The sequence below is a fragment of the Ostrea edulis genome, chromosome 3, assembly GCF_947568905.1.
Source record: "Ostrea edulis chromosome 3, xbOstEdul1.1, whole genome shotgun sequence".
Lineage (NCBI taxonomy): Eukaryota > Metazoa > Mollusca > Bivalvia > Ostreida > Ostreidae > Ostrea > Ostrea edulis.
In genome coordinates this window covers 86,537,803-86,565,559 of record NC_079166.1, presented here as the reverse complement: position 1 = coordinate 86,565,559, position 27,757 = coordinate 86,537,803, and the positions used below count along the sequence as shown (strand labels likewise).

Genomic DNA, 27,757 nt, shown 5'->3' with positions numbered 1-27,757 from the left:
CATGTAGCATTGGTCTGTTGTATATCTGTTCATTTTTTAACATTTAAGTCAAGGTCAGTGATTTTCAATAGTTTTTAACAAACAATATAGAATTACTTATAAACAAAAGTATCTTATTCAAATCAGCTCGTTGCCTTCTGAAATAGTAGAAGGAGTTCACCATGTTTTTGTTTTTATACGCCCGTCGTCAGACTATGTTATGGCGTTGTCCATGTGTCTGACTGACTGGCTGTCTGTCCGAGGTCAATTTTTTTGGACTTTTTTCCGTAACGGATGCATATATGACTTTGGATTTTGGTCACAATTTCTCTCTCAAGAAGCGTAAAAACGAGGTTGTATTTCAGCTGGATTGATGCACCTTCACCTACTTTAAGAATATAAGTATGTCGATCATTTTTCCGGACGTTTTTTGTTTTTGTTTTTTTGTTTTGTTATGGATACAGATATTGCTCTGGAATTTAGTCATAAGATTCCTTTCAGAGAAATATAAGTGCAATTTGCATTTGAACTGGATTGGTCCATATATCCATGACCTACATTAGAACTAAAGGTAAGCCAACAGTTTTCCGGATTTTTTTTTCATTATGGATACATATATTGCCCTGACAACTCAACTGTATGACAAACGGGATGATTTCAGCTTCTTCATCGTCAACTTCCCATATTTGTGTAGCAATATTCCATTATCACCTGCATGTGGTGTTTATATATCTCAACTGATTCGATCTGCAAGAGTTTGTTCTGGTGTAGTCAGTTCTTAAATCGAGGTTAGCTACTGACAAACAAGTTGATGGTACAGGAATGTCAACAGTCTCGATTGAAGTCAGCATTTCGCAAATTCTATGGTCGTTATAACGATCTAGTTCGTCAGTACAACCTCGCATTAGGTCAAATGCTGTCTGACGTGTTTCATACCGATTGTTAAGCCGTTCTTCGTACACTGATTTTGACTGCAGATAACTCCGTTTACCTGATCAGGATATAGGGTTCACGGCGGGTGTAACTGGTCAACAGGGGATGCTTACTCCACATAGGCACCTGATACCACCTCTGGTGTGTCCAGGGGTCCGTGTTTGCCCATCTATCTATTTTGTATTGCTTGTAGGAGTTATGGGATTGATCACTGTTCGTTATCTTCACCTTGCATGCTTACACTTGGAGGAATACAAGTTCAGTTAAGAAGGACTAAAAGTAGGTGATACAGTTTTCCGGACTTTTTTTTTCATTACGGACAAAGATATTGCCCTGAAAATTAGTCACAATCTTCCTCTATGGGAAATACAGATCAGTTTGCATTTTAGCTGGATTGCTCCCTCCTTGACTTACTTTCGAGCTAGAAATCGGCCAAACAGTTTCCCGGACTTTTTTTCATTGCGGACACAGATATTGCCCTGAACTTTAACCCCAAGTTTCATTTCAGAGGAATACAAGTTTAGTTTGCATTTCAGATGGATTGATATGTCCGTCTGTATGTGTGTCAGTCCAGACTTTTTCTCGTAACAAATGCATGTACTATATGGTCACAATTTCTTCCTCATGAAGCGTAAAAGTGAGTCTGTATTTCAGCTGGATTAGTGTACTGCGATCTTCTTTCGAGCTAGGTCAAACCGTTTTCCGGACTTTTATTCGATATGAATACAGATATTACCCTGAAATGTAGTTACAAGCTTCCTCTCGGAAGAATACAAGTTCAGTTAGCATGTTAGCTGGATTGGTGCACCATGACCTACTTTGAGAGTAGAAGTAGGTCAAACAGTTTTCCATATTTTTTTTTTGTTATGGATCCAGTTATTGCTCTAAATTTTTGTCGCAACCTCCATATCACAGAAATACATAATCAGTTCACATTTTGATTAAATTCGTCCATCATGACCTGATTTAAAACTTAAAATAGGTGAAAAAGTTTCCTGGACTTTTTCTCATCATAGATACAAATACTGCAATGACATTTTGTCACAACCCCCTCTCAGAGAAATACATAATCAGTTCACTTGTCAGATGGATTATTGCACCATGACCAACTTTAGGACCTTTACAGGTTGAATATCACTGTCCAACGTGTGTACGTTGTACCGTTTGTGGTACTCTTGTGACATGAATGGAATCAAGTGTTGAATTTGTATTTTACTTTATCTTGAACGACTAGTCAAAACCTCTTAACTAAGTTCAAGTTCCATGGACTTAGTATAAAATACAAAACATGTTTCGAAATGTTGATACAGTTGGAATTGATTCTCCAGTGAGAATTGTGCACCATATTAAACGTGCATAAATTACCTATTCATTGACATACCCTGCAAAAGGGGAGAGGCCCGCACAAAGCAAACATTTGAATGGATGGGTTCGGTGCCAAAATTTCCAAACAATAACTTCTTGACCTTGTGCATACCCCCTCCCCTTTAACCAACACACGCACACACACTTAATCACACATACAATCAATCAACAGTCTTATTTATTCTTTCTTAAAACCCGAAAGCATTGTTCCCGCATACATGTATCAAATTCATAACACAGAGCTGGAGTAAATTTATGTCGAGAAAGTCGCCAGTGAATTTATATCCGTTGTTTTAATTCCTGAAAATGAGATATCCAGAACCGCGCGTTGTGACTTCTCAGATATGACCACCAGGCCTTTATCCTCTGATTATGGTTACTTGAACCATACAGAAACATCGATTATAGAACTTATCCTGATGTTCATACCCTAACCATTTCTGCATATTTTCAACATTTGGCTGCTTTTCTGTCAGCTCCTATCCACTAAGGACATCCCATCCTCAATTCCACAGCTGACATAAAATAATTTGCTATTGCAACAGGGTAACTATTTGTTGTAAACGTCATAGCCAAATCATGTATCTAGATTACCCATCAATGCATCCATTACTGTAGATACCAAAGAGTTTTACTTTGTCATCAGAGTATATATGCCACTTGAAGTCCGGATCAGGATTTGTATAAACACACTGTCTTAGTCCCCTTCTACTACAAAATTGCACACCTAATGAATCAATTATCTGAAGCTGAAGTGGAACAGTTTCTTATGTCACGGTATACCCGGATTGTATACATTGAAGATGTATTAATTTGTATCCCATGAAATTTGATGTATCCATGTTTCTTTCAATGAATAAAGCCACTTCAAGCTAATCGGAATATTGCTTTCTTCTAAACAGTCGAGCGTACGAGAGGGCTTTTTTATGTTCTCCTTTCCAGTAACTTTTTCTATTTCGTCCAAATAACACCTTAGTACTTCATCCAAACGAATTTCATTTCGTCAGAACCAATTGATAATTCATCCGAACTAATTTCTATTCAGTCCAAACGGATTTCTATTTCGTCCAAACGCATTGCTAATTCGTCCAAACGCACTGCTAATTCGTCCAAACGCATTGCTAATTCGTCCAAACGCATTGCTAATTCGTCCGAACGAATTACTATTATTTCAGTGTGTTTTCCTTTACGTTGCATACTGTTAGATCTAGGTGGATGATGGTCAGACATAGCTATGGGGTACCTGAGTTTCACAAATATGATCAGGATGGTTAGTGTAGAAATTATCAATAAGTGTATAAGAGTCGCTAGTAATCCTCGTAGGTGTGCTATTTAGTACAAATTATCCAAGTGTAGATGACCACCGCGGTGGCCGAGAGGTTAGAACGTTTTCTCCCATGTGGAAGCCCGGGGTTCGAATCCCGACCGCGACAAAACTAAGTCGTTAAAACAGGTACTGACAGCTACATCGCCAAACGTTAGGCATCAGTTGTGATTGTCACCGGTCCTCAGAGATGACCTTAAAACGGATGACCTCTGTCACAGTAGGTATGGCACGCTAAAGAACCCCCTCTGCTCAATGGCCATCAGCGCCGAGCATAGACCTACATTTGAAGCCCTTCACCGGTCTTGGTGACGTCTCCATATGAGTGAAAAAATCTCGAAAGAGATTTTAACTAAAACGGAAAACGGAAATATTCATATATAGTGATCAGTCATTCAAAAAATTACTTTGTTAAACACCACTCTGATTCCACGCACAAATCCTCTGAAGTTGAGATAAAAAATATGCTAGACTTCCTCATTGACAATATCTTCGTGGTCTTTGGTGATCAGGTCTTCCAACTGTCTGTTGGAATCCCCATGGGCACGAATTGTGCCCCTTTGTTAGCTGACCTGTTTCTATATTCATATCAAGCAAAATTTATTCAAAAATGTTTACGCGAGAAGAAAAAATATCTCGCTGTGGCCTTCAATTCGACATTTAGATATATCGATTACATTTTGTCTATTAACAATAATAGCTTTCATTCATATGTCGATTTGATATGTCCCTGTGAGCTCGAAATAAAGGACACCACAGAGTCGTCCACTTCTGCCTCATACGTACATATGTAGATATTTTATTGAAAGTAGACATTAACGACAAACTGACAACTCAAATGTATGACAAACGGGATGATTTCAGCTTCTCCATCGTCAACTTCCCATATTTATGTAGTAATATTCCATTATCACCTGCATATGGTGTTTATATATCTCAACTGATTCGATATGCAAGAGTTTGTTCATCGTATAGTCAGTTTTTAAATCGAGGTAAGCTACTGACAAACAAGTTGATAGTAAAGGGGTTTCAACAGTCTCGATTGAAGTCAGCATTTCGTAAATTCTATGGTCCTTATAACGATCTAGTTCGTCAGTACAACCTCGCATTATGTCAAATGCTGTCTGACGTGTTTCATGATGCTTACTCCTCCTAGGCACCTGATCCCACCTCTGGTGTGTCCAGAGGTCCGTGTTTGCCCAACTATCTATTTTGTATTGCTTATAGGAGTTACGAGATGAATCACTGTTCGTTATCCTCACCTTGCATACATATGTTAGTGTTTAAATATGCATGTTTATTTTCTCTGGAATTGTTTACTTCAAATTGAGGCACGTGGAATGAGGGGGGGGGGGCTTTTTAACAATGAACAGATTGTTAGCTTGAAATATATTAATTAAAGTAATGTAGCGAAGAAAGAACGATCACTCCCATTCCCGATTTAAGAAATGAAATCAGTTAACCGTTGGAAAAAGGTTGTGAGGCAGTTTTAGCTAATATAGAGGCAAACTTACACCCACAATCCCATCAATTAGGTCTTTGAAGATGGGACAAATGTTTGTGAAGCAATCTAGAAAAGTCAACTTCCAACATTTCCCCCGGCTGCCCCCACCCCTCCACCATCCCCTCCATCCACTTTGAAAAACAACCCTATGTGTTTAATGATATTGTATTTTTAGCAATACTTTTCTGTGCCAGACAGGTATTTGTTACCTGCAATATCTTAATGAATGATTGCAGTATCTATTAGTGGATTGTCATAAGATGTTTTTATGTACTTGAGATAGAATGTGTATCTCATACGTGTGGTGTATATTGAAAGTGAGATGAATTAAAGCATCAGCTTTATCACACGCCCATTTGATAAAGCACTTCCGGTCAGAACTACTTTTGACATTGTCCCTGCTTGGATGACATATTTTCTGTGTTTATGCATATCCATGCATAAGGCGTAAAACTTATTATTCTATATTTATTTAGAATTTATGTTATATCAAAATTAAAATGATGTTGCCCCCACTGACAAAGAATACAAGTTACCGGTCGCAAAAATGCCAACTCGATCTGTAACTACTCAAAAATTACGATCAGAAAAGAAAAATATGTGCACACCATTATAATCGAGAAGGAATCGACCGCCCACTAGACAAGCCTGATCGAAAGTACCTCGACATGCTGCAGTACCAAGTATTCACAAGCACAGTCTCTTTTTTCTGGCGCATATTAAATGTAACAAATCTCAATAGCTTTACTTACTAGGCTAGACCTATTTAAAGTGCCTCAGGATTTCCTCTTGTCCTTATATCCAAATAAACTACGTAAATAAAATCCAAATACACAAACACTTCTACTTTCCTTTGTAAACTGTTGAAGATTCTAATAACGATGCATTAAAATATTACTTTCATCGATTGTTATACACATGTTTATTTCAAAACGACGACGACATCAAACTTTTATCAGAAGGTCAGGCCTATGTCAAAAAATAAATACTTGGTCAATAGTTGTTACTTTGTTGGAAAGGCAAAACCATTATTAATTATAAACAATAATCCCTTCTAAAACAATTTTCATCCATGGTTTCTTTTATAAAAATTGTCCTTTTTGTGCTGTATATTAATGGTTTATAAGCGCACTATTTTTTCCCGCGTAAGGCAGACAGATCAAGCACGACGTCTGAGCCACGGATTCAAAACAAATTTAATCAGCTGTTTCTACCATACTGGGTATCATCTCAAAATTAAGTCAAAAGAAGACGCATGGGATAAATAGAACATCAATAATTGCGTATTTTGATATTTGGTTTATCCAACTCGTTGATATCGTGTATTTATTCTCTCGGCAAGCCTCGCAAATAAATACACCATATCAACTCGTTCGATAAACCAAATAGCAAAATACGCAATATAGATATCCTCTATGCGTCTAGCCTTGTAGATTGTTCGCTGGAATTTTGATTTTGCCATGGAAATATGACAAATTATGACAAATCATCGTTGTACAATTTGACTGGTTGTTAAATTGATTGTAATTATATTACTTCTTGACAACCCAGTGTTTTTGTTGAATTCAAGAAAATAGACTGTCACCTATTCATTTCTTTGGAATAAGAAATAAACAATATATCATCATCATAAAGACGACGAATATTCATACATATAAGTCATCTGTAAGCCAGGAATTTTATTTGCTCACACAATCACCGAAGATTGAATATTGTCCCCTCGGTGGAACTTTGCTATTCTACACTCGATATAATATGAATGAGTAGATGAGATTCAGTTTTTGTGATTTGAATAATTTTTAATCGTTTTGTTGCAAGTTTGGAAATAATGGGTTATTTTAATATGACGTTTTCATAGATACTACCTCCGTATAACGAGGTTGCTAACTCCTCTTGACGATATGATTGACTCGTTATATAAAAGAACCAACTCGATTTTATGAGATACTACCTCGTTATAATGAGATATTAACTCGTTATGATGAGATATCCTCTCGTTATAATGAGATAATATCTCGTTATAATGAAAGACTAACTCGTTATAATGAAACACTAACTCGTTATAATGAGAAAATAACTCGTTGTGTCAAGGTGCTTACTCGTTATCTTAAGATACTAGCTCATAATGAAATACTAATTCATTATCATAGTATGCAAACTCGTTATAACAAGTTAGATCCTTTTTACTTTTTCTAAAATGAGTTTATCCGTCCTTCGTGCTATTGAATACATAACAACAAAAACAATTTTGTGGCAATTTTATTAAGCGACGATATTTATTAAGCGATAATAAATCAAAAAGAACAAATCTATGTTTCCATGATAATCAAGGCGTCCACAGATTCAACATACTTCGATAGTGGTATCTACATCAGCTTAGTATTTCCCTTTCAACGCCCCAATGCTCTCATACTGAACACTCCCTTCTTCTTCTTTTTTTACCAAAACCTCTTAATTTGGTTTTCTTTCTTTTTTACTGTAAAACATATTTTGGACTAATTGATAGGTATATTAATTTTGACATAACTGGTGCAGGAACCCAGTGAGTACCATTACAAAATGCAGAATCAAAAGCATGTATGTGGACCAATGTCAAATTGTATTCATAAAAAGATGTACAATGATAATTTTCTAAATAGATAAGTATTTTACTGACGAAAATGCTTGATGCCAATACGTCGAATGCAGACACAGAAGCTTGTATGTACATGTACTCGGCTAAAATACAACCAGCAATTATAATTATATACATGGAAACGTGAAGATGGCGACCAATCATGTAACCTAGAAACGAATATCCTTTGTAGTTTCAATTATCGGGTGATAATGTCAAGTAATTCATGGAATATTGTCAATTGTAAAACATACAATCTGTGATTTTGAAACGCAGTTGCAAAAGGAACAGACAGGCGACGAGTGAATCACACCACTCGCCTACGAAAGTTGGCTCATGCGAAGATGCCACATTGGTTTGCAAAACAAATATCAGTCAAATGCACCAAAGTTGAATTAAATTAATATATGAATAAGATTACTACGGAATAATGAAAATGTGATAGATTCATTAAAAAATGGTCTTCTCAAGAACAACAGGGCAAAGTGGAAAATGAGTTATTCATAAGCATCCGCAATTAATGTAAACTTAATATGTTTAACGAAAGTTCCCCGGTGGCGGGATAGGTCCATAAAACAGGGTCACATTTTTGTATAGGGATATATAGGAAAACTCTTGAACATATATTCTTTGTGACGAAACCAGAAAATGATTTGAACACTATATGTATACTAGCAAATTACATACCAAACATCGTGAATAGGTCCAGAGTATAGGAATTCAAAACGTCACAACCAACCATGAACTGAATTTTATTTTCATTAAGAAATCAGTCGTGATGCAAGTTAGAATAAATCTAAATATATCGATTAGATGACCGAATATTGAATTTCCTTTTCCGATGTTCTAACATAGTAGTAAAGAGTTCGATAAGTTCTCGTAAAAGTTATCTTTGACGAAAATTCAATTTGATCTTTCAAAATACATTTTGAAATAAGAAAATAAAAATGACAAGCATAGATATATGTAAAAGAAAGGATAGTAAGCAGTGAATAAGTCAAAAGTGAAACAAACAGTGAACAGTCTCATGAATGCTATGAAATTTAAACACATTCAGAATAGGGCAAATATCGATCCCCAAAACACGTATAAAAGGAGAAATATGTTCTAAATTCAGTATGTACATGGTGTTACGCCTCCAAGACACCCGGTCTCTTCTTGTCTGTTTGCGGGGGTTCGGCTTGCGTTACTCCTAATTTTGTATTTTTTATAAAATATATGAAACTGATTAATGTTCGTTATCTTCATCTTTGCGTAGACATGACATATGCACACCGTAGCTTACAATGACGATTAAAGAAAATGTCGATTATATTTATGCACTTTCCTAGAAATAAATATCTACAATTCAGTGACATGTTTTAGTAAAAAGGGGAATAACATCCCAGATTTGATAAATTATGCTTAGATATGTAAAATCTTTATCAAAATCGATATACAATGTATATCACAAAAATAATCATAATTATATATATTTTCAATATAGTTAATGTGTTCCATAATCATAATTAGAAATTGGAATGGTGTAGTAATATTTTCATCATAAACATGCTTGAAGCGAATACTGATTTCCAGCATAGTACGCATGCAGACGGCTTTTCCAAGAATGCTGAAAAAATCTTAACACTGTACTCATCGTCACTTCGGAATAGTTTTTCGTTTGCAAACACCGAGGAATCAGAACTGTCAGTTTTGATGAGGCAGAAATACTGATGTTCATATAGACAGTCCACATTATCTGTTTATGAAATTTCACCACTTGCTTCCGTATTTTTTGTGTTTGAATTACATTACTTCGCTATTCTAGAATCGGAGCAGCTTGTACGTGTCAATCTCGTGAGTTTGATTGATTTCTACATGCAGAGGGCATTGCACATTTGGAGTTTCTTTTTTTACCGGTAAAATTTCGCTTTGCAGAAAAAAGTCGCCTTGGTCTTCATCCCCGATCTTGATACTTTTGCAAGAATACCCTCTGTCAAATTTAACTTGTTTGTGGAAAGTTTTTGTTATTTCCCAGATGTTATTTTCCGTTGTTTTCCTGATTTTCATGACGCGCTTGCTGGAGAGGTTTATTTCCCGACTTCGTGTGAAGACTTGTAATTGGATTGATGTTTTGTTAACAGTAATGGCGATGCAATGATCTTTCTTCTTGTAAAAGGTGACATTTTTGTAAAACATTGTTTCCCTAAGAACATCCCATTCTTTAAAACAACGAACCACCAAGCGGAAGAAGAAGAAATGCGGTAGGTACGTCTTGAAATGGAATATGAGGATTGACGTCTTTTGCCCAGCGTTGATTGTGTCTACCGCCTCAGAAGGCATGTCTACTCTATTCATACTTGGGATGTAGAACTTTTTGTCCTCAGTATTCTGACCTTTCTTTGTTTTCATTTCAACCATTAAACCTAGCTTTTCCATGTAGGGTAGAATAGAATTCATATGTGGAATATATGGTTTTTCAGTTTCTTTCTTCCATATTCTCTTCAATATCAACATTGAAATTCTTCCTCTTTTTATTTCATCTTCATCGGTTTCATGTGCAAGATGTTTTGGGTCTGTGATAATATTCTTGAATCCATCAACAAACCATTGGACATCAATTACAATCACATCTCTCAGTTTCTCATCCGCAAAATAGATGATTTGTCCGATTTCATGAAAAAATTGAAGCATATCATCGATATCTGATTTGGATAACATGCGTAATTCTTCTAGTCCCTTCAAAGTCGATCTCTCCAAAACTCTTTCTTCCTTTCTGTTCTTAAGGATATCTTCAAATTTCGCCCACGATATGGGTATTTCCTCGCCCCAGTGATATAAGCCTTGGACATTTTGAACAACACACTCTCTTACTTTTTCAATCATTTTTTCTTGTTTATCAAATAATGGACCTGATGGGCATTCAACTTCATAGTATCTGTCAGGTGAAAGAAGATGCTGAAGAATTTGATTTCGTGGTAAAGAGCTCTTCAATTCTTCAAAGAATGCAAATGTAGGGAACGTGTTCTGTAAAAGAGAAACACAAATACCTTCATGTTTCGATTTATAAAGATATCAAAAGTGTAATAACATTACGAGTTGACGACTTTTCACATCGTAGTAGATAATCCATATTTTCCAAGCATTCAGATAAATAGTAACGTCATGAATATTAATAAATGGACCAATAAATGGTTAGTAAAACTCGATCGAAATAAAGCATGATGTTAGCTTATACAGTAAATTCAAGCAGCCGTTACATCCTTCGTTCATTTCTGACGATATTCAAGTACGGGAAGTTGAATTCCACAAACTAAACAATTTAGCCTGTAATTTGTATATAATTTTTTTTCGGAAGGATATTCCAAACTCAGAATGTTACTTAAGGTTAAGTATATTCTACACAGAGAAGCATTGCAAATAATCTACTTTGCATGTTTAGGCCTGTATTTGGTTATGTTGATATCACATTTCATAATTTATAAATGACTAAATGATAGTATTCAGCTACAAACTGTTTGTAACAGCGGTAACATAGTGTGGACCCGGGTTAGAATATGTCCTCAGTACCCACTTGCTTGTCGTAAAACGTTGACTAAATGGGGCTGGCATTCGGTTGAGACAACAAAAACTGAGGACCCATGTCACAGCATTTGTGGCACGATAAAGACCCCTCCCTGCTCAAAGACCATAAGCGCCGAGCATAGACCTACATTTTTCAGCCATTGATCGACAATGCTGACGTCTCCACATAAGTGAAATATTAACGAGAGGGCCGATATGTTAAACAATGTTCAATCAATCATTCTATTGTATTAATAGCATGATGAGAAAATATTGCTGAACGTAGGAGAAGATAAAGAATTGGACACATCATTACATTTTCCACCCCACCCCCCCCCCCCCAAATACCCATGCGACTTAATTTAAAACAGAGTATATCATCAAAATAACACTAGAAATTCTAATTGAATGCAATACATTCATGCGAGAGCCCAATTTTATTATCATCCATTCATCTCAATCACTATATGTCTTTGGAAAAAAATCACCGCCATCAATATCAAATAATACGTCACCACAAAAATTGAAAATAGTCTTCAATTGCTGTCAGACAGAAATTGTATGAGTCAATATTTGGTCAGATATACCACCCTAAATCGAGATTTTAAAATTTTTCTCAAAACCTCATTTATATATGATATATATCGTCATGTTGTTGAGACATTGCCAGCGGAGACCATTTTCTATTACATTGCCAAGTTTGTCACAGATCAAACTAATACAATTGTTATCCTACATTATCTTAATATATTTCTTCATTTGCAATAAAGTGATTCTGATAATCTTTTTAAAGATAACAGAGAATATTTTTATCTAACAGGTCAATACTTTACATGTATGATGGATAGCAAAGCATTTTCAGATTGATTTGAGATCTTTTAGTCACCATACATTAGAAATCATAAAGATTCACTCCTGATAATGACATTCTCCCCAATGTATGCTTCCTTACTATTTTCTTATCGCAAAGGTTTTACGTGAAAACATGCAGGCCTGATTGTGACGATTTGTCTGTACAGGATTTTTCTATTTGTACATGAAAGGTGAAAATAATGATCAATCTCAGAACTCCAATAAACAATACAAAATAGAGAGTCGGGCATGTAAATACCTCACGCTGTTTTCCATTACGGTGTATTTATGGAAAATGTTGTAGAAGTTACTTCCAATATATATATATATATATATATATATATATATATATATATATATATATATACACGTTTTAAAAGATATCTCTAAAATTTAAATTGTCTATTTATCTTGTTGTATTTATTATCACTTTTCAAATTCAAGAATATTTATCAGCTATTTGTGTTAATACATCATTGTTCAAACACCAATTGATAAGAACCTTTCAATGTAAAACTTATACGGTACCAATTTTGATGCACAAGATGCGCATTTCGACAAACAAAATCTTTGAAATCCGAAATAACAATGCAGTTTTAGAGTTATCATAAGGAAAAACAGTGTGCCAAAAATGGAGTCAAATTCGTCTAAGGATAAGAGCTATGCGTGAGGAAGATAATCCTTAATTTTGAAATGAATTTCTAAATGTTATAACAGCAATTAAATATATATCCGTATTATCAACCTATTAACGAAATACTAAACCACTGCGCTGTAGAGACCCTCGGGGTTCACCAGTTCACCTGCAGAGGCCTCGACCCAAGGGTCATAATGTAAAACTTATAAAACTTATACGATACCAATTTTTGATGTACCAAATGCGCATTTTGACAAATAATGTCTGTTCAGTGATGCTTAACCCAAATGTTTAAAATCCGAAAGAACAATGGAATTTTAGAGCTATCATGGGGAAAACAGTGTGCCAAAAAGTGGAGTCAAATTCATCTAGGGATAAGAGCTATGAGTGAGGGAGATAATCTTTAAGTTTGAAATGAAACCAACACGGATCCCTTATTTACCGCGTTCTCTTCACAAAAAGTTAATCCCTTCTGTATTACCCCATTGCGATTTTCCACAGCGGAGCTTCGCTAAAGCCACGTTTAAACCGTGGAGGAGTAAATTATTTGTATTTTAAAAGTTGATAGTACGTTCATATGTAGAGTTTAGTTAGCCTATTGTGGCCCCAACCTACCTAAATGGTCATGATCCTAAATGGTCATGATGTTTACGCATATGAATCTCCACACTATCAGAAAACATTCAGATACATTTCATTTGCATCATGTTTGATTGAAATTGGTCCCAGTGGTTCTGGAAAAGATGGTTTTCCTACTTATCATAATGTAAAACTTTGATCCCATTACGTGGTCCAATCTTAACCTCGGGGGCCATGATCTAAATATTTGAATCTACTCTTTATCGGAACCTTTCACTTAAATCTCAAATCTTATGGCCAGGTGGTTCTTGAGAATATATTTAAAGGATTATCCCTGTATTCGCATGTAAAACTTTGATCTTTTGTGGCCAAACCTTGACCTCGGGGATCATGATTTTAGCAAACACGAATCTCTCCTATGTCGGAAAGAGTTCATATAAATTTCAGCTTCCCTGGTCCAGTTGTTCTTGAGAAAATTTTAAATGAGCCCATCCTACTTTTGCATTTTTGTAATTATTTCCCCTTTGAAGGGGACATGACCCTTCCTTTTCACAAACTTTAATTTCCTTTACCCAAACAAGAATTCTTCTAAGTTTGATTAAAATTGGCGCAGTGGTTCTTGAGAAGAAGATATTTAAATATTTTCTTTATATATTTGCATGTAAATCTTTGATATACCGCTGTGACCCCAGCATACCCCCGGGGATCATGCTGTTAATACACTTGAATATCCACTGTGTCAGGAACTTTGGATGTAAATGTCAGCTTTTTGGTCAAGTGGTTCTTGAAAAGAATTATTTTAAATGACCCCACCCTATTTTTACATTTTTGTGATTTTTTAGCCCTAACCCTTTGAAGAAGGCCCGATCCTTCATTTGAACAAACTTGAATTCACCACACCCATGGATGTTTTGTGCCAAGTTTGGTTGAAATTGGCTCAGTGGTTCTACAGAAGATGAACATTTGAGAAGGGTACGACAACAACACCAACAGAAAAAGAACAAATTTTGATCAGAAAAATTCACTTGAGCTTTGAGCTCAGGTGAGCTGAAAGTCAATATGTACGAATATTTTTTTATTAGAAAGCTAGGGTTTAGAAAATACTAGATAACACACACACACACACACACACACACACACACACACACACACACACACACACACACACACACATATATATATATATATATATATCCTATACAATGAAAAAAGTTTTGTGTTTCCTGACCATCTGATATACAATGCATCTATCCAGTTAGCTGGTATCGAACCAGTAAATTACCCGTTTAAATTCAGCATTTCGCTAATTATTCGGTCATTATAAGGATCTTTTTTGCCAATACAACCTATCATTGGGGCAATGCTGTCTGACGTGTTTCACACAGATTGCACTACTTCCTGTCTACCCATGGGTCTGAGCTTTGAAATGGACGTGTCTGGTAAGAAATTGTCAATTGGAAATGGCATTGCCTCTATGCAAACAATATCCGAAACATCATATCAATATTAGAACATTTCTCTCTCATCATCATTGAACACTTTCTTTTTACATGCTCTTTTATTTTTTAGAAAGCAAATATCTTCATTGCAAATCTATGTCTTTTTCATTAATTAAAATATTTGATTTCAGTGAATCTTGGAAATTTAGAAATATAATACAAATTGCATAGATATAAGCAGTAGACATTCCGATTACGGCAATATTTGATAAATTGATGAATTTACTTGCGAAAATACTTAATAGTTGATTGCCTTCATTTTGCCTATCATTTCATTCGTTGGAAGATATACATCTCATTGTTACATGTACATGTACTGTAATAAAATGCACGATTTTCTCTGTTATTGAGACTTTGTTAATTTTCTATGCAGTGTGACCTTGATCTTGCGTAATACTTCCTGTCTACCTGTGTACCAGATTTTGATTATTCCTCCCAGGTACCTGGTCTAATATATCCAGGGCTCCGTGTTTGCACAACTCGCTATTTTGTATTGAAAATACGGATGTATATTTAATTGCTGTTATAAAATTTAGAAATTCCATTTCAAAATTAAGGATTATATCCCTCATGCATAGCTCTTATTCTTAGACGAATTTGACTCCACTTTTTTGCACGCTGTTTTTGGCTATAATAGCTCTAAAACATTGTTATTTCGGATTTCAAACATTTCGGTTGAGCATCACTGAAGAGACATTATTTGTCGAAATGGGCATCTGGTGCATCAAAATTGGTACCATATAAGTTTTACATTATAGAGTTATGATATTGATAACTTTTTTCGCCTTTTATACTGTAATCTTACTTAAAAAATGATATAATATTTTTAAATTCATTTACCGGTTTGGCTTTATCCTTATGTGACGCAACAAGAATCACTGGGTGTCGACCATCAACTGTCTCTGTTTGTTTGCCAAGAGTTCGCCTGTTTCCATCATCACGGTAGGTCTGTATACACTGGAGCCAGAACGTGAAATAGTCTGTAGAAAAAAAGAATGCATGTTTAGCATACTACATATAACTCCGTTAAGCTGATCAATATATATGACTCACGGAGGATGTGACCAATCGGCTGGGGATGCATATGTTTACTCCTAGGCACCTGATCCTATCTGTGGTATTCCCAGGGACCCGTGTTTGCTCAACTCTCAATTTTGTATTGCTTATAGGAGTTATAAGATTGATCACTGATCGTTATCTTAACGATGAGGAATTATATTGCTGATTCAGTCTTTCTTACCTGGATATCATTTTTCGTTATCTTCACCCTTATAAACTTTACTAGCTGTATGGATTAGTCCGTGTACCTAATTATGATATATAACGCACGACGAGTGTGCCCGGTAAATAGGGGATGCTATTCACCTTAACAACCTAATCATGCTTCTTGTGTATCCAGGGCCCGTGTTTGCAAACACTTAATGTTGTATACCTCATAGGAGTTACGGGATTGGTCACTGCTTGTTATCTTTAGAGTAACATATATCATGACAAATCAGGGGGAGTGTAAAGATATAATATTAATGGAATGTACCTGTGTATTTTTCAATTTACCTTTGTATGTCCAGTGATGAAACAAAGACCCTACTGGATCATGACGTTCCGTGTTGTGTTCATGAGCTTTATCATTCTGGTCTTTGGACATATCAACAACTAGTAGATAAAACGCTCTCCTTGACAGGTAAACCTGATGACAGGCATAGTACGCCACTTGTCCAGCAAAATCTGTCATGCTTATCAGCTGTTTGTCACTATGGAGACCAGGTGACTTGTGTTTATGATCTTATTAAGCACAAACTCATACATATTATTGAAGGAAACTTAATCAAGGTAGAACCAATGAAATCAATAAAATTTTGAAATGATTTTCAAGGGAAATTATACAAAAATAAGTGGAAATCTATGAGATGACGCGAATTTTGTTTAATTAGAAAGTGATATATAAAATATATATGTATATACTGTTCACTGTTCGTTATCTTCGCCTTTCATTAAACAATCACGTACTTGATTTTATTGAAATAAAGGGACAAAGAAAATGAAGGGATACCGTCTAGTTTATCGGATAGAATTTGAAACAAATGTTCATGAATCTCTAGGCCTGAAGTTGTCTCTGTAGGCTGGTGTTTAGCTGTTGTATCTGTCCTCTGAAGCTTTTTAAGAAGAGTTGTCTTTCCTGCACCGGTACACCCGACAATCATACATCTAGCACGATACATTTTCTTTTTCCCTCTTGTGCAATACGTGTTATGTATCGCCGTCTTTCATCTATGCCCCAAGACATCACTTCCAGTGGAATGTTTACTAATCAAAACAAATTCACAACTACACATTTATACATATCAATTCATAAATGTTACTTTCAATGGTACGTCATTGAATGAATGTGTTAAGTGGGGAATTGATTGTGCTTCCATATTTTTAGCTTAAAAGGATGAAAAAATGGGTTACTTTTTTGCAGTGAAAGAAAGACCTAGATACCCCAATTATAATTTGCTGAAAATCAAGAACATAATTACTTCCTCAGTTAAGAAACGAAGCTTAGTATTGAATTACATCGCAGTGTAAACTTTGCTAAATGGAAGTTTGTATATGTTTCCGTTGTTTGGAAACTCTGGAAAACATTGTTCATTCAGTGACATATGACAACCTCAAAAATATACATGTAATATATTATTCAATTAATCACATATTTTTGCAACTAATGAAATTATTAAGAGATATGAATGGAAAACAAATCAAATTTATTGTGCCACAACATATGCCAGAAGTGGTGTTAATGAACTGTGGATGTAAAATGACCTCTAAAGAACTTCAAGTAGATTTAAAATTACAAAACGTTTCTCAAAACAACATCATAAAAACGTATTACTTATTAACACTTTACACGATCATCCCTCAAATTAAAGAGTCGACTTTCTGATATAATAGACATTTGCTTCTTCAACTGTACGATATTTTTACCTTTTCATGGGAAGTATGCCAATAATTGAATTTTGGAGAGTTGTCAAAAGACAGTTGAACTAAATACAATCATTCCTTGTAGGTCGGTTCGTAGTATTTAATAGAAATACGCAATACAGTTAACTCAATGGTTGATAAACTCTCTTGAAGGATCAGATTAACTGACCTGAATTTAAATATATAATCACAAGTGTGGAATTGTATGTTGAGAACCTTTAACGGATTGGTGTGTGTAACATGTGTTTGAGATCCATATTTCATTTTTATCTATTTACAGGCGACATAAAGAAGAAACTAGAAAATGGGTTTTGTTTAAGAACAATGTTTAAGCGGGTCCGAAAATATGCCGTGATTTCAACTCGACATTTAGATGAAAAGGTGAAAATTACGAACTGTGATCAATTTCATATAAGAAATACAAAACTATTAGTTGGGCAAACACGGACCTCTGGATATACAAGAAGTGGTATGATGTACCTAGGGGGATTAAAAACATGCTGACTTCTCACACTGACCGAATCTTGAGAAGGTAAATGGGGTAATCACTAGTCTAATCAGCTTGTAAAGAATTTAAATTCGTCGTCGATACCTCATTGCGTTACCTCATTTAGACCTCTACTATCTGACGAAGTACAATATACATATTTGTGTATTGTGAGTCAGCGATTATCACGCGGGTAAATAACACTAAAAAGGTAGTTTGTAGTTAAAGTAGACCTATACACGACCTACGTCACAATCAAATGTAAATGCGGAACCACGCGTCCGTTTTCCGAAATGTAGTATTTTAAAGATATCGGTTTGATTTTTACATGGCGATATGATTGCCTGATATTGATTCCTTCCAAGGCGTTCTTATCAGCTGTGGTCAAATTTTGTACATAAAAAAAAGAAAGGGGGCTAAAGTTGATTCAAGCTTTAGAAAAAAATCGGTTGGAGAACAGACAACATTTTGGCGGATGGGGGCGTCCGTGAGATACAATGACTATTCATGTATGTAAAAGTTTTACAATGATCCATGTTCAACATATGGAATTACGCGGGCATCAGAAAGTTGGAGAGACAGCTGGGAAAGGGGACCAATTCATATTTCCACCAGCATCATAATGATAATATTATTTCTTTTGTGAGGATCCGGGTTAAAATAGGTTATCAGTACCCCATGCTTGTCGCAATAGGCGACTAAATGGGACGGTCCTTCGGATGAGACCACAAAACAGGCTCCGTGTCACAGCAGGTGTGTCACGCTAAAAATCCCTACTCAAAGACTGTCGGCGTCGACCATAGGCCTAAGATTTGCAGCTCTTCACCGGCAATGGTGACGTCTCTATATGAGTAAAAATTCTCGAGCGTAATAATTGCTAATTCAAAACTACGCAGTTGTTGAATCCAAATTATCATGAACAAATACATGGTAAGCTTGTGTAAAAATAAAAGTTCACACTTCGCTGCTCCAGTGACCACAAATATCGTAGTTGTGTTCGCTGCTACAATGTTGCAGATATTGACGCAAGCTTCAAAGAACGGCTGCAAATAATTTGTTTTATTTCACCGACCGTCATAATTTTGTCATGTTTTCCTCATTCCCTCTTATTTCTTTCAAAATTATTGGGGCGGTATCTGTATAACGCGATTACACATGAAGTTGCTTATTGAAATTACATCTACATAGATCGGCGTAAGTGGTGTACATGTACGTATACCCAATCTATGTACATGCAAATTATTTCATGACAAAAGATATAACACGCATTACACACATGCATTAATCATATTATAAACAACACTATCAAAATTCAGTTTGTTACTTTCGTTTTACATTCCCATTGTGAATACCCTCTTCTAGAATAATTTGTTTCAGATAAAATGTAAAATCTAATTACAAACCACATGTATCTATAATACTTATAGTTTAACATAGTTCAAATTATTATCCAAGGTTGTAAATATAATCAAATTTCACATGTCGTATGAAAAATATGATAATGCATAATTCAAGATTTTTTTTGGGGGGGGGGTGTACTTGTTATAGAGCTTATAGCTTTTAAAATGATACGTCAACATATGATTTTCTTACGCAAATCCTTTTTCTCAGATAATAATCTGTAAATTAGAAACAATTTATTCAAGGTTTAGTCCATAAAAATGGGGGGGGGGGGCACTATTGACATCGGATGGCATTTTTAACAGTATTTCTTTTAACATGTTTGGGCTCAGAAAGTGTACATTATGAAAATAGTTATTGAAATCTATTAAAATGAATGATTACATATCATTAAATAATGGGTATATATTCTATGTTGCTTATTACAGCCCATTTGTTTTGGGGAAAAAGAAATAATTATTAAGAAAAATAAGAAGGAGGAATACATTTTCATTAATGCTGATTATATGTGGATGAGGTACTTACTTTTGAGAAGCAATTGCAATGAAATTAGCATGTTAACATATATATGTTTCAATGTTTATCTATTACTGGAATGCATATATATCTTATAAAGGCACTTTTTCATGATTGAGTTCATTTAAGGTCGAGTATAGGTCGACCTTAAAGCTTGAAAATATTGACATTAAGAACATTAATATAGCAGTATGGATTTTGATTTAAACATAAAAAGATGAAAAGATCAGTAAAAAGTAGGGAGACTATGTTCAAATTATAATGTAAAGTAACAAAGTTTACGTTCTTGTTTTAACTGTTTACGTTTGAGGTTATGTTTTTTTCGTCATTCTACAGTGACGTCACACAGTATATGCGGCCTAACGAATCGCTTTCCCATAATGCCTAACAGGAAGAATTTAGTTGATATGCAAAAGAACTCTGTCGAACGTTTGGTAAAGAATTGTCTAACCATTGGTATGAAAGACGCCAGACAGCATAGGGCTCAATAACGGGTTGTACGGGCACATTGGATCGTTAAAACTACAAAATAATTTTCGAAATGCCGATTTTAAACGACTTTTCAAACACCTTTATATATCGGATATGTTTTATTCTCATATATATTTCGAATCGATATATCATAGTGAACTAAAATGATTAACATCACAGATTATTCCATATCTGTTTCATATATTGATATTTTATTGATGAATGCCAATGGGATGCTAACAACACAACTTCATAAAAAACGGGTTAATTTCAGCTTCCCCATTTTCAACATTCCATATTTGTGTATCACTATATCAGAATTATCTTCACATCGTATATATATATCTCAATTGATTCGATAAGCGTGGTCAGCTCCGTGTATAATACATTTCTAATACAGGTTACTAATAAAAAGTTGCTGTTACAGGGGTTTAAAAAGCTCAGTTAAAGTCAACACTTCACAACTTTCTATGCTCATTATAATAATAAAATTTGCAAATGCAAGCTATCGCTGGGTTGAATGTATTTGGACCTGTTTCATAACAATCGTTAAGCTGCTGCTTCATCCTGATTTTACTACAGATTACTACGTTTAACAGGTCCAGATATATAGTTCACGACAGGTGTGTTCGGTCAAGGGGTAACTAGTCCTAGAAATCTGACACCACGTCTAGTATATCCATTTCTCGGTATCTAGTAACAAAGACTTAAGTTTCCAGTAATATATTCATCACTTCTTAACGGAAACTCTTAAATTGCAGACACTAGACTTTTTACGAAACAATATTGAATAACAGTTTTATTTTGGAAAGACTGACTTCTCAGTCATTTCATCGCAATGATCAGATTTTGATTGAAGCTTAGGATGGTTCCTGATTCCTGGGGTCGGAGCTCCCAGTTTGCCTTTCTCTAAATTTTGAAATCTGTGGAGGATTTATGAGAATGACCACTGTACTTTATCTTCCCTTGTTCATCAAAATAAAGGTTATCCAATACCTGTGCATCAACACTCTATGAGATATGGACACCTCTAAAATTTGAATTCAGTATATAAATTTTAGCAATAAGCACCCTGTTCAATTTGAATGGATACTACCGTAATTGAAACTGTACACAACAGCACTATACAAAGGCTTATCGTCGCGTGTGGACTTTGATTACTCTAAGTTAGCATTCCCCATTGATATGTTTTCTGTAAACAAATTGTGATATTTTTGAAATCCTGTTATTTATTTTTGCTGTTGATTGTGAGAAATTGATATATATTCTAAAGTATGCCCGAATATGAAGATTGGCAATATATTGCAACTTAAGATTTGGCGGATCTTGTAAGAAGACATTGTGATTTTCCACTTGGTAGCTTGGGTTCTTTCTGGTTTCCATCCACAGAAATGACACGTCCACATCAATGACACTCTCAATGACGAAATATATTAATATAATTTAACTTTTTGAACTTACTTGTTGATAAACTTAGAAGAACTAGAATTTAAACTTTAAACGTTTTGTCTGATTAACTCCGTTCCTTACACATACATATCTCATAAATAGTGTAATGCTATTTTCCTATTGTGATATACTCACGTAGCTTTGATATCATATCCCTTGTGTCTCTGTATGTCTGTCTGCCGTCACTGTCTTTTCTTTCCTCCACCATCACATGGATAACAGCGTCCTCCTTTAAACGTTGGATGTACTCATCCTTGATTTTTTCGGGGATGAACAGACATGCTTCCCCCTCATCCCTCCTATAATTCCAAAGCCTGCAGTACTCCATTAGCGAGTCGGTTGAAGACGTTTCAATGTACGTCAGAAGGTCCTTATCAGATTTCAGGCAGCTTTCAACAAATTTTGACATTACTGCCTGTTTTATTCCAGATGAGGCAAACTCGATATATTTTCCAGTGATTTTGAAAACAGAATTATTTGATTTAATTCGCTTCAATGAATCGTTGTATTCGATATCGGTAATTCTCAAATACTTTCTCACGACCTGTGGTACTGGTTTGATGTCAGTTTTACTTGGACGTTTTATTCTATACCCTTTTGATGTTAAAATTGTCAGCAGGATTGGCCAATTGCTCTCCTTTATGCATTCTGAAATGAAAATGAATACATGCATATTTTGTTTATCTATAACAGCTTGCAACCGTGTTATGTTTTATTAATATATATTTAGAATTCCTTTCAGTTGAGTAATTATTGACAAAAATACATATCAGATCTTTATTTACACCAATATTATACAAGTACAAGTACATACTGTCATAAATGCGAACTTCTCCCAGACACCTGATCCTACCTATGGTATGACCGGGGTCCGTGTTTGTCGAACACTTTAACTTGTGTTCCTTGTGGGAGTTATATTCACCTTCCATTACAGGGTCATCAATATATGCTTACCAGTCCATTGGCTTAGCTGTACCATGTACAGGTAAATATATCAAACAGTGATCAATCTGATATTCGCTATAAGGAATACAAAATAAAAAGTTGAACAAACATGGACCCCTGGATAGACCATAGGTGGGATCAGGTGTTTAAGAGGAGTAAGCATCCTCTTGTAATTATGTGAGGGAATTGTCCTCCCATAGAGGTGTAAATGAGATAATATTGTTGTTTTCATTGTTAATGATTTTCAATGAAAGATTATTTCGGTAAAGTATGTGTGTATAATACGTATGTCAATTAACTAATAATAAATTCATATTGATGGGAATCACTTATAGCATAGGTTTTGATTGTTGAATTGATATCGCATTGCTGTTGTCTTGATATCAATGAGTAGATATCGTGATACCTTTACAGAATGGATAAAAAGTGTAAAATGAATATCACAATCACGTATAAGACGTATTAAATATGAAAACAAAATGTGAATACCGTCTGTCCTTCTGCGTTTATCAAACCAGAATTGACAGAACTATTAGATAGGTTACAAGAGGAATATGTTTTGGTTCCAACTGACAAAGCGTGTGACAACATCGTCTTTGTAAGGATCATTGTTACAACTAATTCCAACGAACTTGGTATTAATTCCACATTTGATCAACCTACTTATACCCCAAGATCTCGAAAGACAAACTTCATCAAATCATGCTTCAGCTTTAAATACAATCAATACCCCAGTCAAAGTGACGGATGAAAATATGTCACCGTACCTACTGGATTCGGACACTTAGATCCCCCTTGTAGAGATTCATTGATTGATCCAGTATATGTGCTACTAAACCCTATCTTTCCTCCTCACCAAAATATTAATTGATGTAAAGGAGAAATTTCAAATATATTGTGACACAATATATGCGAACCTGCATAAATGATATGTGGATTATGAAAATTGTAGGAACTTGTAGTAAATTTAAACTCACAAAACTTAACGAATGAAGGAAATCAAAATGAAATATTTTGATGATATCGTCTTCCAACAGTCTGTCGGAATTCCTGTTGGCTCGAATTGTTTTCCTTTTTCAACTAATTTGTTTTTTAATTAAGACATAACATAATCAAAATCGTTTACATGAAGAGTAGAAATAACGATCAGTGATCAATCTCACTACTCCTATAATGAATATAAAATCATAGTCAAGAGTTGAGTAAACACTGACCCCAAGACACACTAGAGGCGGGGCGAGGAACACAGGGAGAACAAGCATCCCCTGCCAACCCGCCACACCCCCATATCCCGATCAGGCAAACGTGTTAACTTGCAGCTAAGACCAGTGCATAAATAACGGCCCTAAAATTAGCATGAAACACGTCAGAAAGTATTTGACCCCGTAGAAAAAAGGATAGCTTGCTATTACTTTCAACTTGACAATTAAATAGATCTACGGCGTATTCATTTTCACCCTTATGTATATTCGACATATCTCAGTGAATTTGAAATAGCGGACTCCACATAGTCTTCCTCCTTGTGTTCATACTTGGATATTTTGTTGAATAAAACATTAACGGCAAACAAACAACAAAACTTTATGATGAAGTGGATGACGCCCCGTTATTCACCAGTACCATGCCAGATTTATGTAGCAACATTCCATTATCACTCGCATATGGTGTTCATGTTTCTAAATTGTCTTGATACACAAGAAAATATTCTGCGTAGATATATAATTAATTCTTTAAATCAAGATGGGCTCATGGAAAATCAGTTACTGTTACAGGTCTTTCAACGTCATTGAAAGTCAGTATCGTGCAAAATGCTGTGGTTATTATAAAGATCCAATTTACAAATGCAATCTGCAACTATGCCAAATTGTGTCTAACGCGTTTCAGATATGGGGCTCACGGCGGGTATGACCGGTCAACAGGTGATGCTTACTCCTCCTAGGCACCTGATCCCACCTCTGGTGTGTCCAGGGGTCCGTGTTTGCCCAACTATCTATTTTGTATTGCTTGTAGGATTTATGAGATTGATCACTGTTCGTTATCTTCACCTTGCATATATACCGATTATTATGTTATTATTTACATACCGATTTACACTAGGATTATTCAGTTTACCTGATCAAGATTTAAGGCTCACTGTTGGTTTGGCCAGTTAGCAGTTGATGCTTACCCCCACCTCTGGTGTGTTCTGGGATCTTTGTTTGCACAACTCCTAAGTTTGTATTTGGTAGGAATTATGGGATTGATGACTGCTCATTATATATACCTTTTCCCTGCAGGTCTGTATAGAGTACAATGTGCCTGTACATTATTCCTCACCCAATGTTTATTGGGATTTAATCACTGTGTTTAAATAAATACTCAGTGCTAAACTATATTGACCTTCTTCATGCTGGTATCTTAATGAATGGTACAATTTATAAGAATTGTTAATGCTGACAATTCGCCAAAACATGACGCCATTTTGTCATACACTAACCTTCTACAATGTTTAAATGTTAAAGCTTTAACACATTAGAAGCTTTACGTGTAGTGACACCGACGTTAAGTCATAAGTAGCCGATAACACGGTCTATTATTTAAATGCGATCAGTGAAATTGTAAATTGTTAAAGACACCGCACAATAAAACCCGATTGTGAATTTTTCCTGTGTAAACTAGTTTTAAAAAAATGTATCTTTCAAGTTTTTTTCTTTTATATTTGAACTGTTTGTAGAATGCAAAAAAAAACATGAAACATTTCCCATATGTTATTTTACGTAATTTTCAGGGATATTCATAAAACACATCGCTGATGTAAACAAACTGAACAGCTTAATTGGCTTGAATTGTTCATAAAACTGAAACACATATATTTTTGTTGACTTCACTGGTCAAAGAATTACCTGTATTAATGAATTTGGACGAATAACCCTGTGACAGTGATGCACTCGGATACTTAAAAGCACATCATAAAAAACATTTACCGTGATAAATTTCATGAAACAATGTGATGTCATAATTGAAATAAGCATGCCACATCATTTAGGTAAGTTTCATTTATACATAAAATAAACCATACAGCTACTAAGATTCAAAGAAATGCGAAATATACTGTTGCAGTTTAATTTGTGTCTGATCAATATGAGAGAAAACTGATTACACTATGAGCATACACCAAGTGAGGATTGGACATGTAAAACCATCTACATAACCGTGCTATGTAAATATCAGCAAACTAATGATTCAAATGTATGCCATGGAATATTCATGTGTATATGGAACACATATGCGAAAGACCGTGAACTTATCGATGTAATGATCTTGAATGTATCTTGATGTCATCCATTCTGATATTGTTCAACGGAAATTAGCAATTACCATTTAGGTTCATTTTTTTCTGTCATCAAGTGAGCTGAAACCGCAAAAACATAACAATATGTCTCATATTTTTTAAGCCATCACTTCGGTTCACACTTATTTTTTTTTCTCCTCAACCAACTTTGAATATTGACGTAAAGTTGTTAAAGCACAAGAACATTGCAACTCATTCAGTCACTTGTTGATATACTCATGCACAATAAGATAAAACAGCCAACCACAGATTTTTTCCATTGCGGTTTTTTTTATTACCATCCCCTTCTCCTCATACAGATAATACTTCTAGATGAAGTCTTTCTTCAAAGTATTCCACGATTAACGCAACGGACGTCAGTACTACTGTTGCTACCATTGCGGTATTCAGTTCAATCAGAATGTTGTTGCTCCATGTGATATTTGAGGTTATTCGGAGCGTTTTGTAGTTTCGATTTAGTGCCTAGGTTTGAGTTTTCCCCATGTATTTCATTTATTAAGCTGCCGTTATTATTTAAAAGTTGTTTCGTCCTGAAGGCACAAGGTGTCCCAAAATTTGACTATTTTTATCTAGTAATGACAATGATAATCAGGATAACAAATTCTTGAAATAGATAATACATGTACAAATACGTAAAAACGTAGGAATAGATTTAGACTTTCAATTTACCTTTCGAAGCTTTACCAAAATTCATAGACCCATCTTTGTCAATTTAACTTTTATCAATGAATCTATCTTTATACGACATGTATGTTGGCCGATTCATAGATGCAAACGTAAAAGAGGAACAATAAAAGAGAATAAGTAAACAACACACACCTGCTGATTTGCATCCATCTTTGTGGAAAAGAAAAGCAGAATACATATACTTCAAGGATTGTAGGTTGTCTCTCTGTTCCTCTCTTTTTTTGTGTACATACTCCACAAACCGGTTCCGTAAACCCCTACTCTGTATGCATAGGTCAAAGGGGATGTCATCTATATAGAATCAAACTAATAAAATCACATATATTCTCTATTTTAATCATTATGTTCGCCTTCATCGGACGAGAACAATAATTGATTAATGTACATTCACCTGTAAATGTGATGCTTTATTGAAGGATTCGAAATGTTGTTTATAAAGTCAATGACGATAAATTACGAAATCGAAAATATCACGGCTTTCAATAATATTTCAATTGTCCCTTTATGAAAAAAAAACATCTTTCTTGAGAGATGAATTCCTTTATCAATGATTTAATTTTTTTAAAGAACCGGTGTTCTGTTTGAAAAAAGATATCAATCTAATTAATAAATTAGAACATTTGAACCTGTTCCAGGTCTCAACTACTTATATATCATAAGTTATAAAACTGAAATACACG

At 35.0% G+C, this 27,757-nt stretch overlaps 2 protein-coding genes across 4 annotated transcripts in view; both read right to left on the bottom strand.

The window, feature by feature from the left end:
- Positions 1 to 7,348: 7,348 nt before the first annotated feature.
- LOC125675780 (uncharacterized) overlaps positions 7,349 to 27,757 on the bottom strand; it is a 113,941-nt gene continuing 93,532 nt past the window's right edge. Inside the window, exons 5-10 of one of the 3 annotated variants that reach the window (XM_056159302.1) lie at positions 27,210 to 27,368; positions 22,250 to 22,762; positions 16,880 to 17,133; positions 16,384 to 16,611; positions 15,670 to 15,809; positions 7,349 to 10,725 (exon numbers count right to left, since the gene is read on the bottom strand). In XM_056159302.1, the coding sequence (XP_056015277.1) occupies positions 17,027 to 17,133; positions 22,250 to 22,762; positions 27,210 to 27,368 (779 nt within the window). In that variant the 3' untranslated portion in view covers positions 7,349 to 10,725; positions 15,670 to 15,809; positions 16,384 to 16,611; positions 16,880 to 17,026. Of the gene's footprint in view, positions 10,726 to 15,669; positions 15,810 to 16,383; positions 17,134 to 22,249; positions 22,763 to 26,140; positions 26,960 to 27,209; positions 27,369 to 27,757 lie in introns of those variants that run through there. The other 2 variants (XM_056159303.1, XM_056159304.1) reach the window with 2 other exon arrangements.
- LOC125674574 (probable serine/threonine-protein kinase pats1) lies at positions 9,523 to 16,561 on the bottom strand. Its single transcript, XM_056161046.1, has 3 exons — positions 16,384 to 16,561; positions 15,670 to 15,809; positions 9,523 to 10,725 (listed from the first exon to the last, which is right to left on the bottom strand). The coding sequence occupies exons 1-3, from the start codon at positions 16,559 to 16,561 to the stop codon at positions 9,523 to 9,525; spliced, it is 1,521 nt and encodes a 506-aa protein (XP_056017021.1).

What these genes read in the sequence shown, in the direction of transcription:
- LOC125674574 (XM_056161046.1), bottom strand. Translation starts at nt 16,561, where the DNA reads ATGACAGATTTTGCTGGACAAGTGGCGTACTATGCCTGTCATCAGGTT. An exon ending in TCATCACTGGACATACAAAG is followed by an intron (nt 15,810 to 16,383) that starts GTAAATTGAAAA and finishes TTTTTTCTACAG; the next exon opens with ACTATTTCACGTTCTGGCTC. An exon ending in ATAAGGATAAAGCCAAACCG is followed by an intron (nt 10,726 to 15,669) that starts GTAAATGAATTT and finishes TCTCTTTTACAG; the next exon opens with AACACGTTCCCTACATTTGC.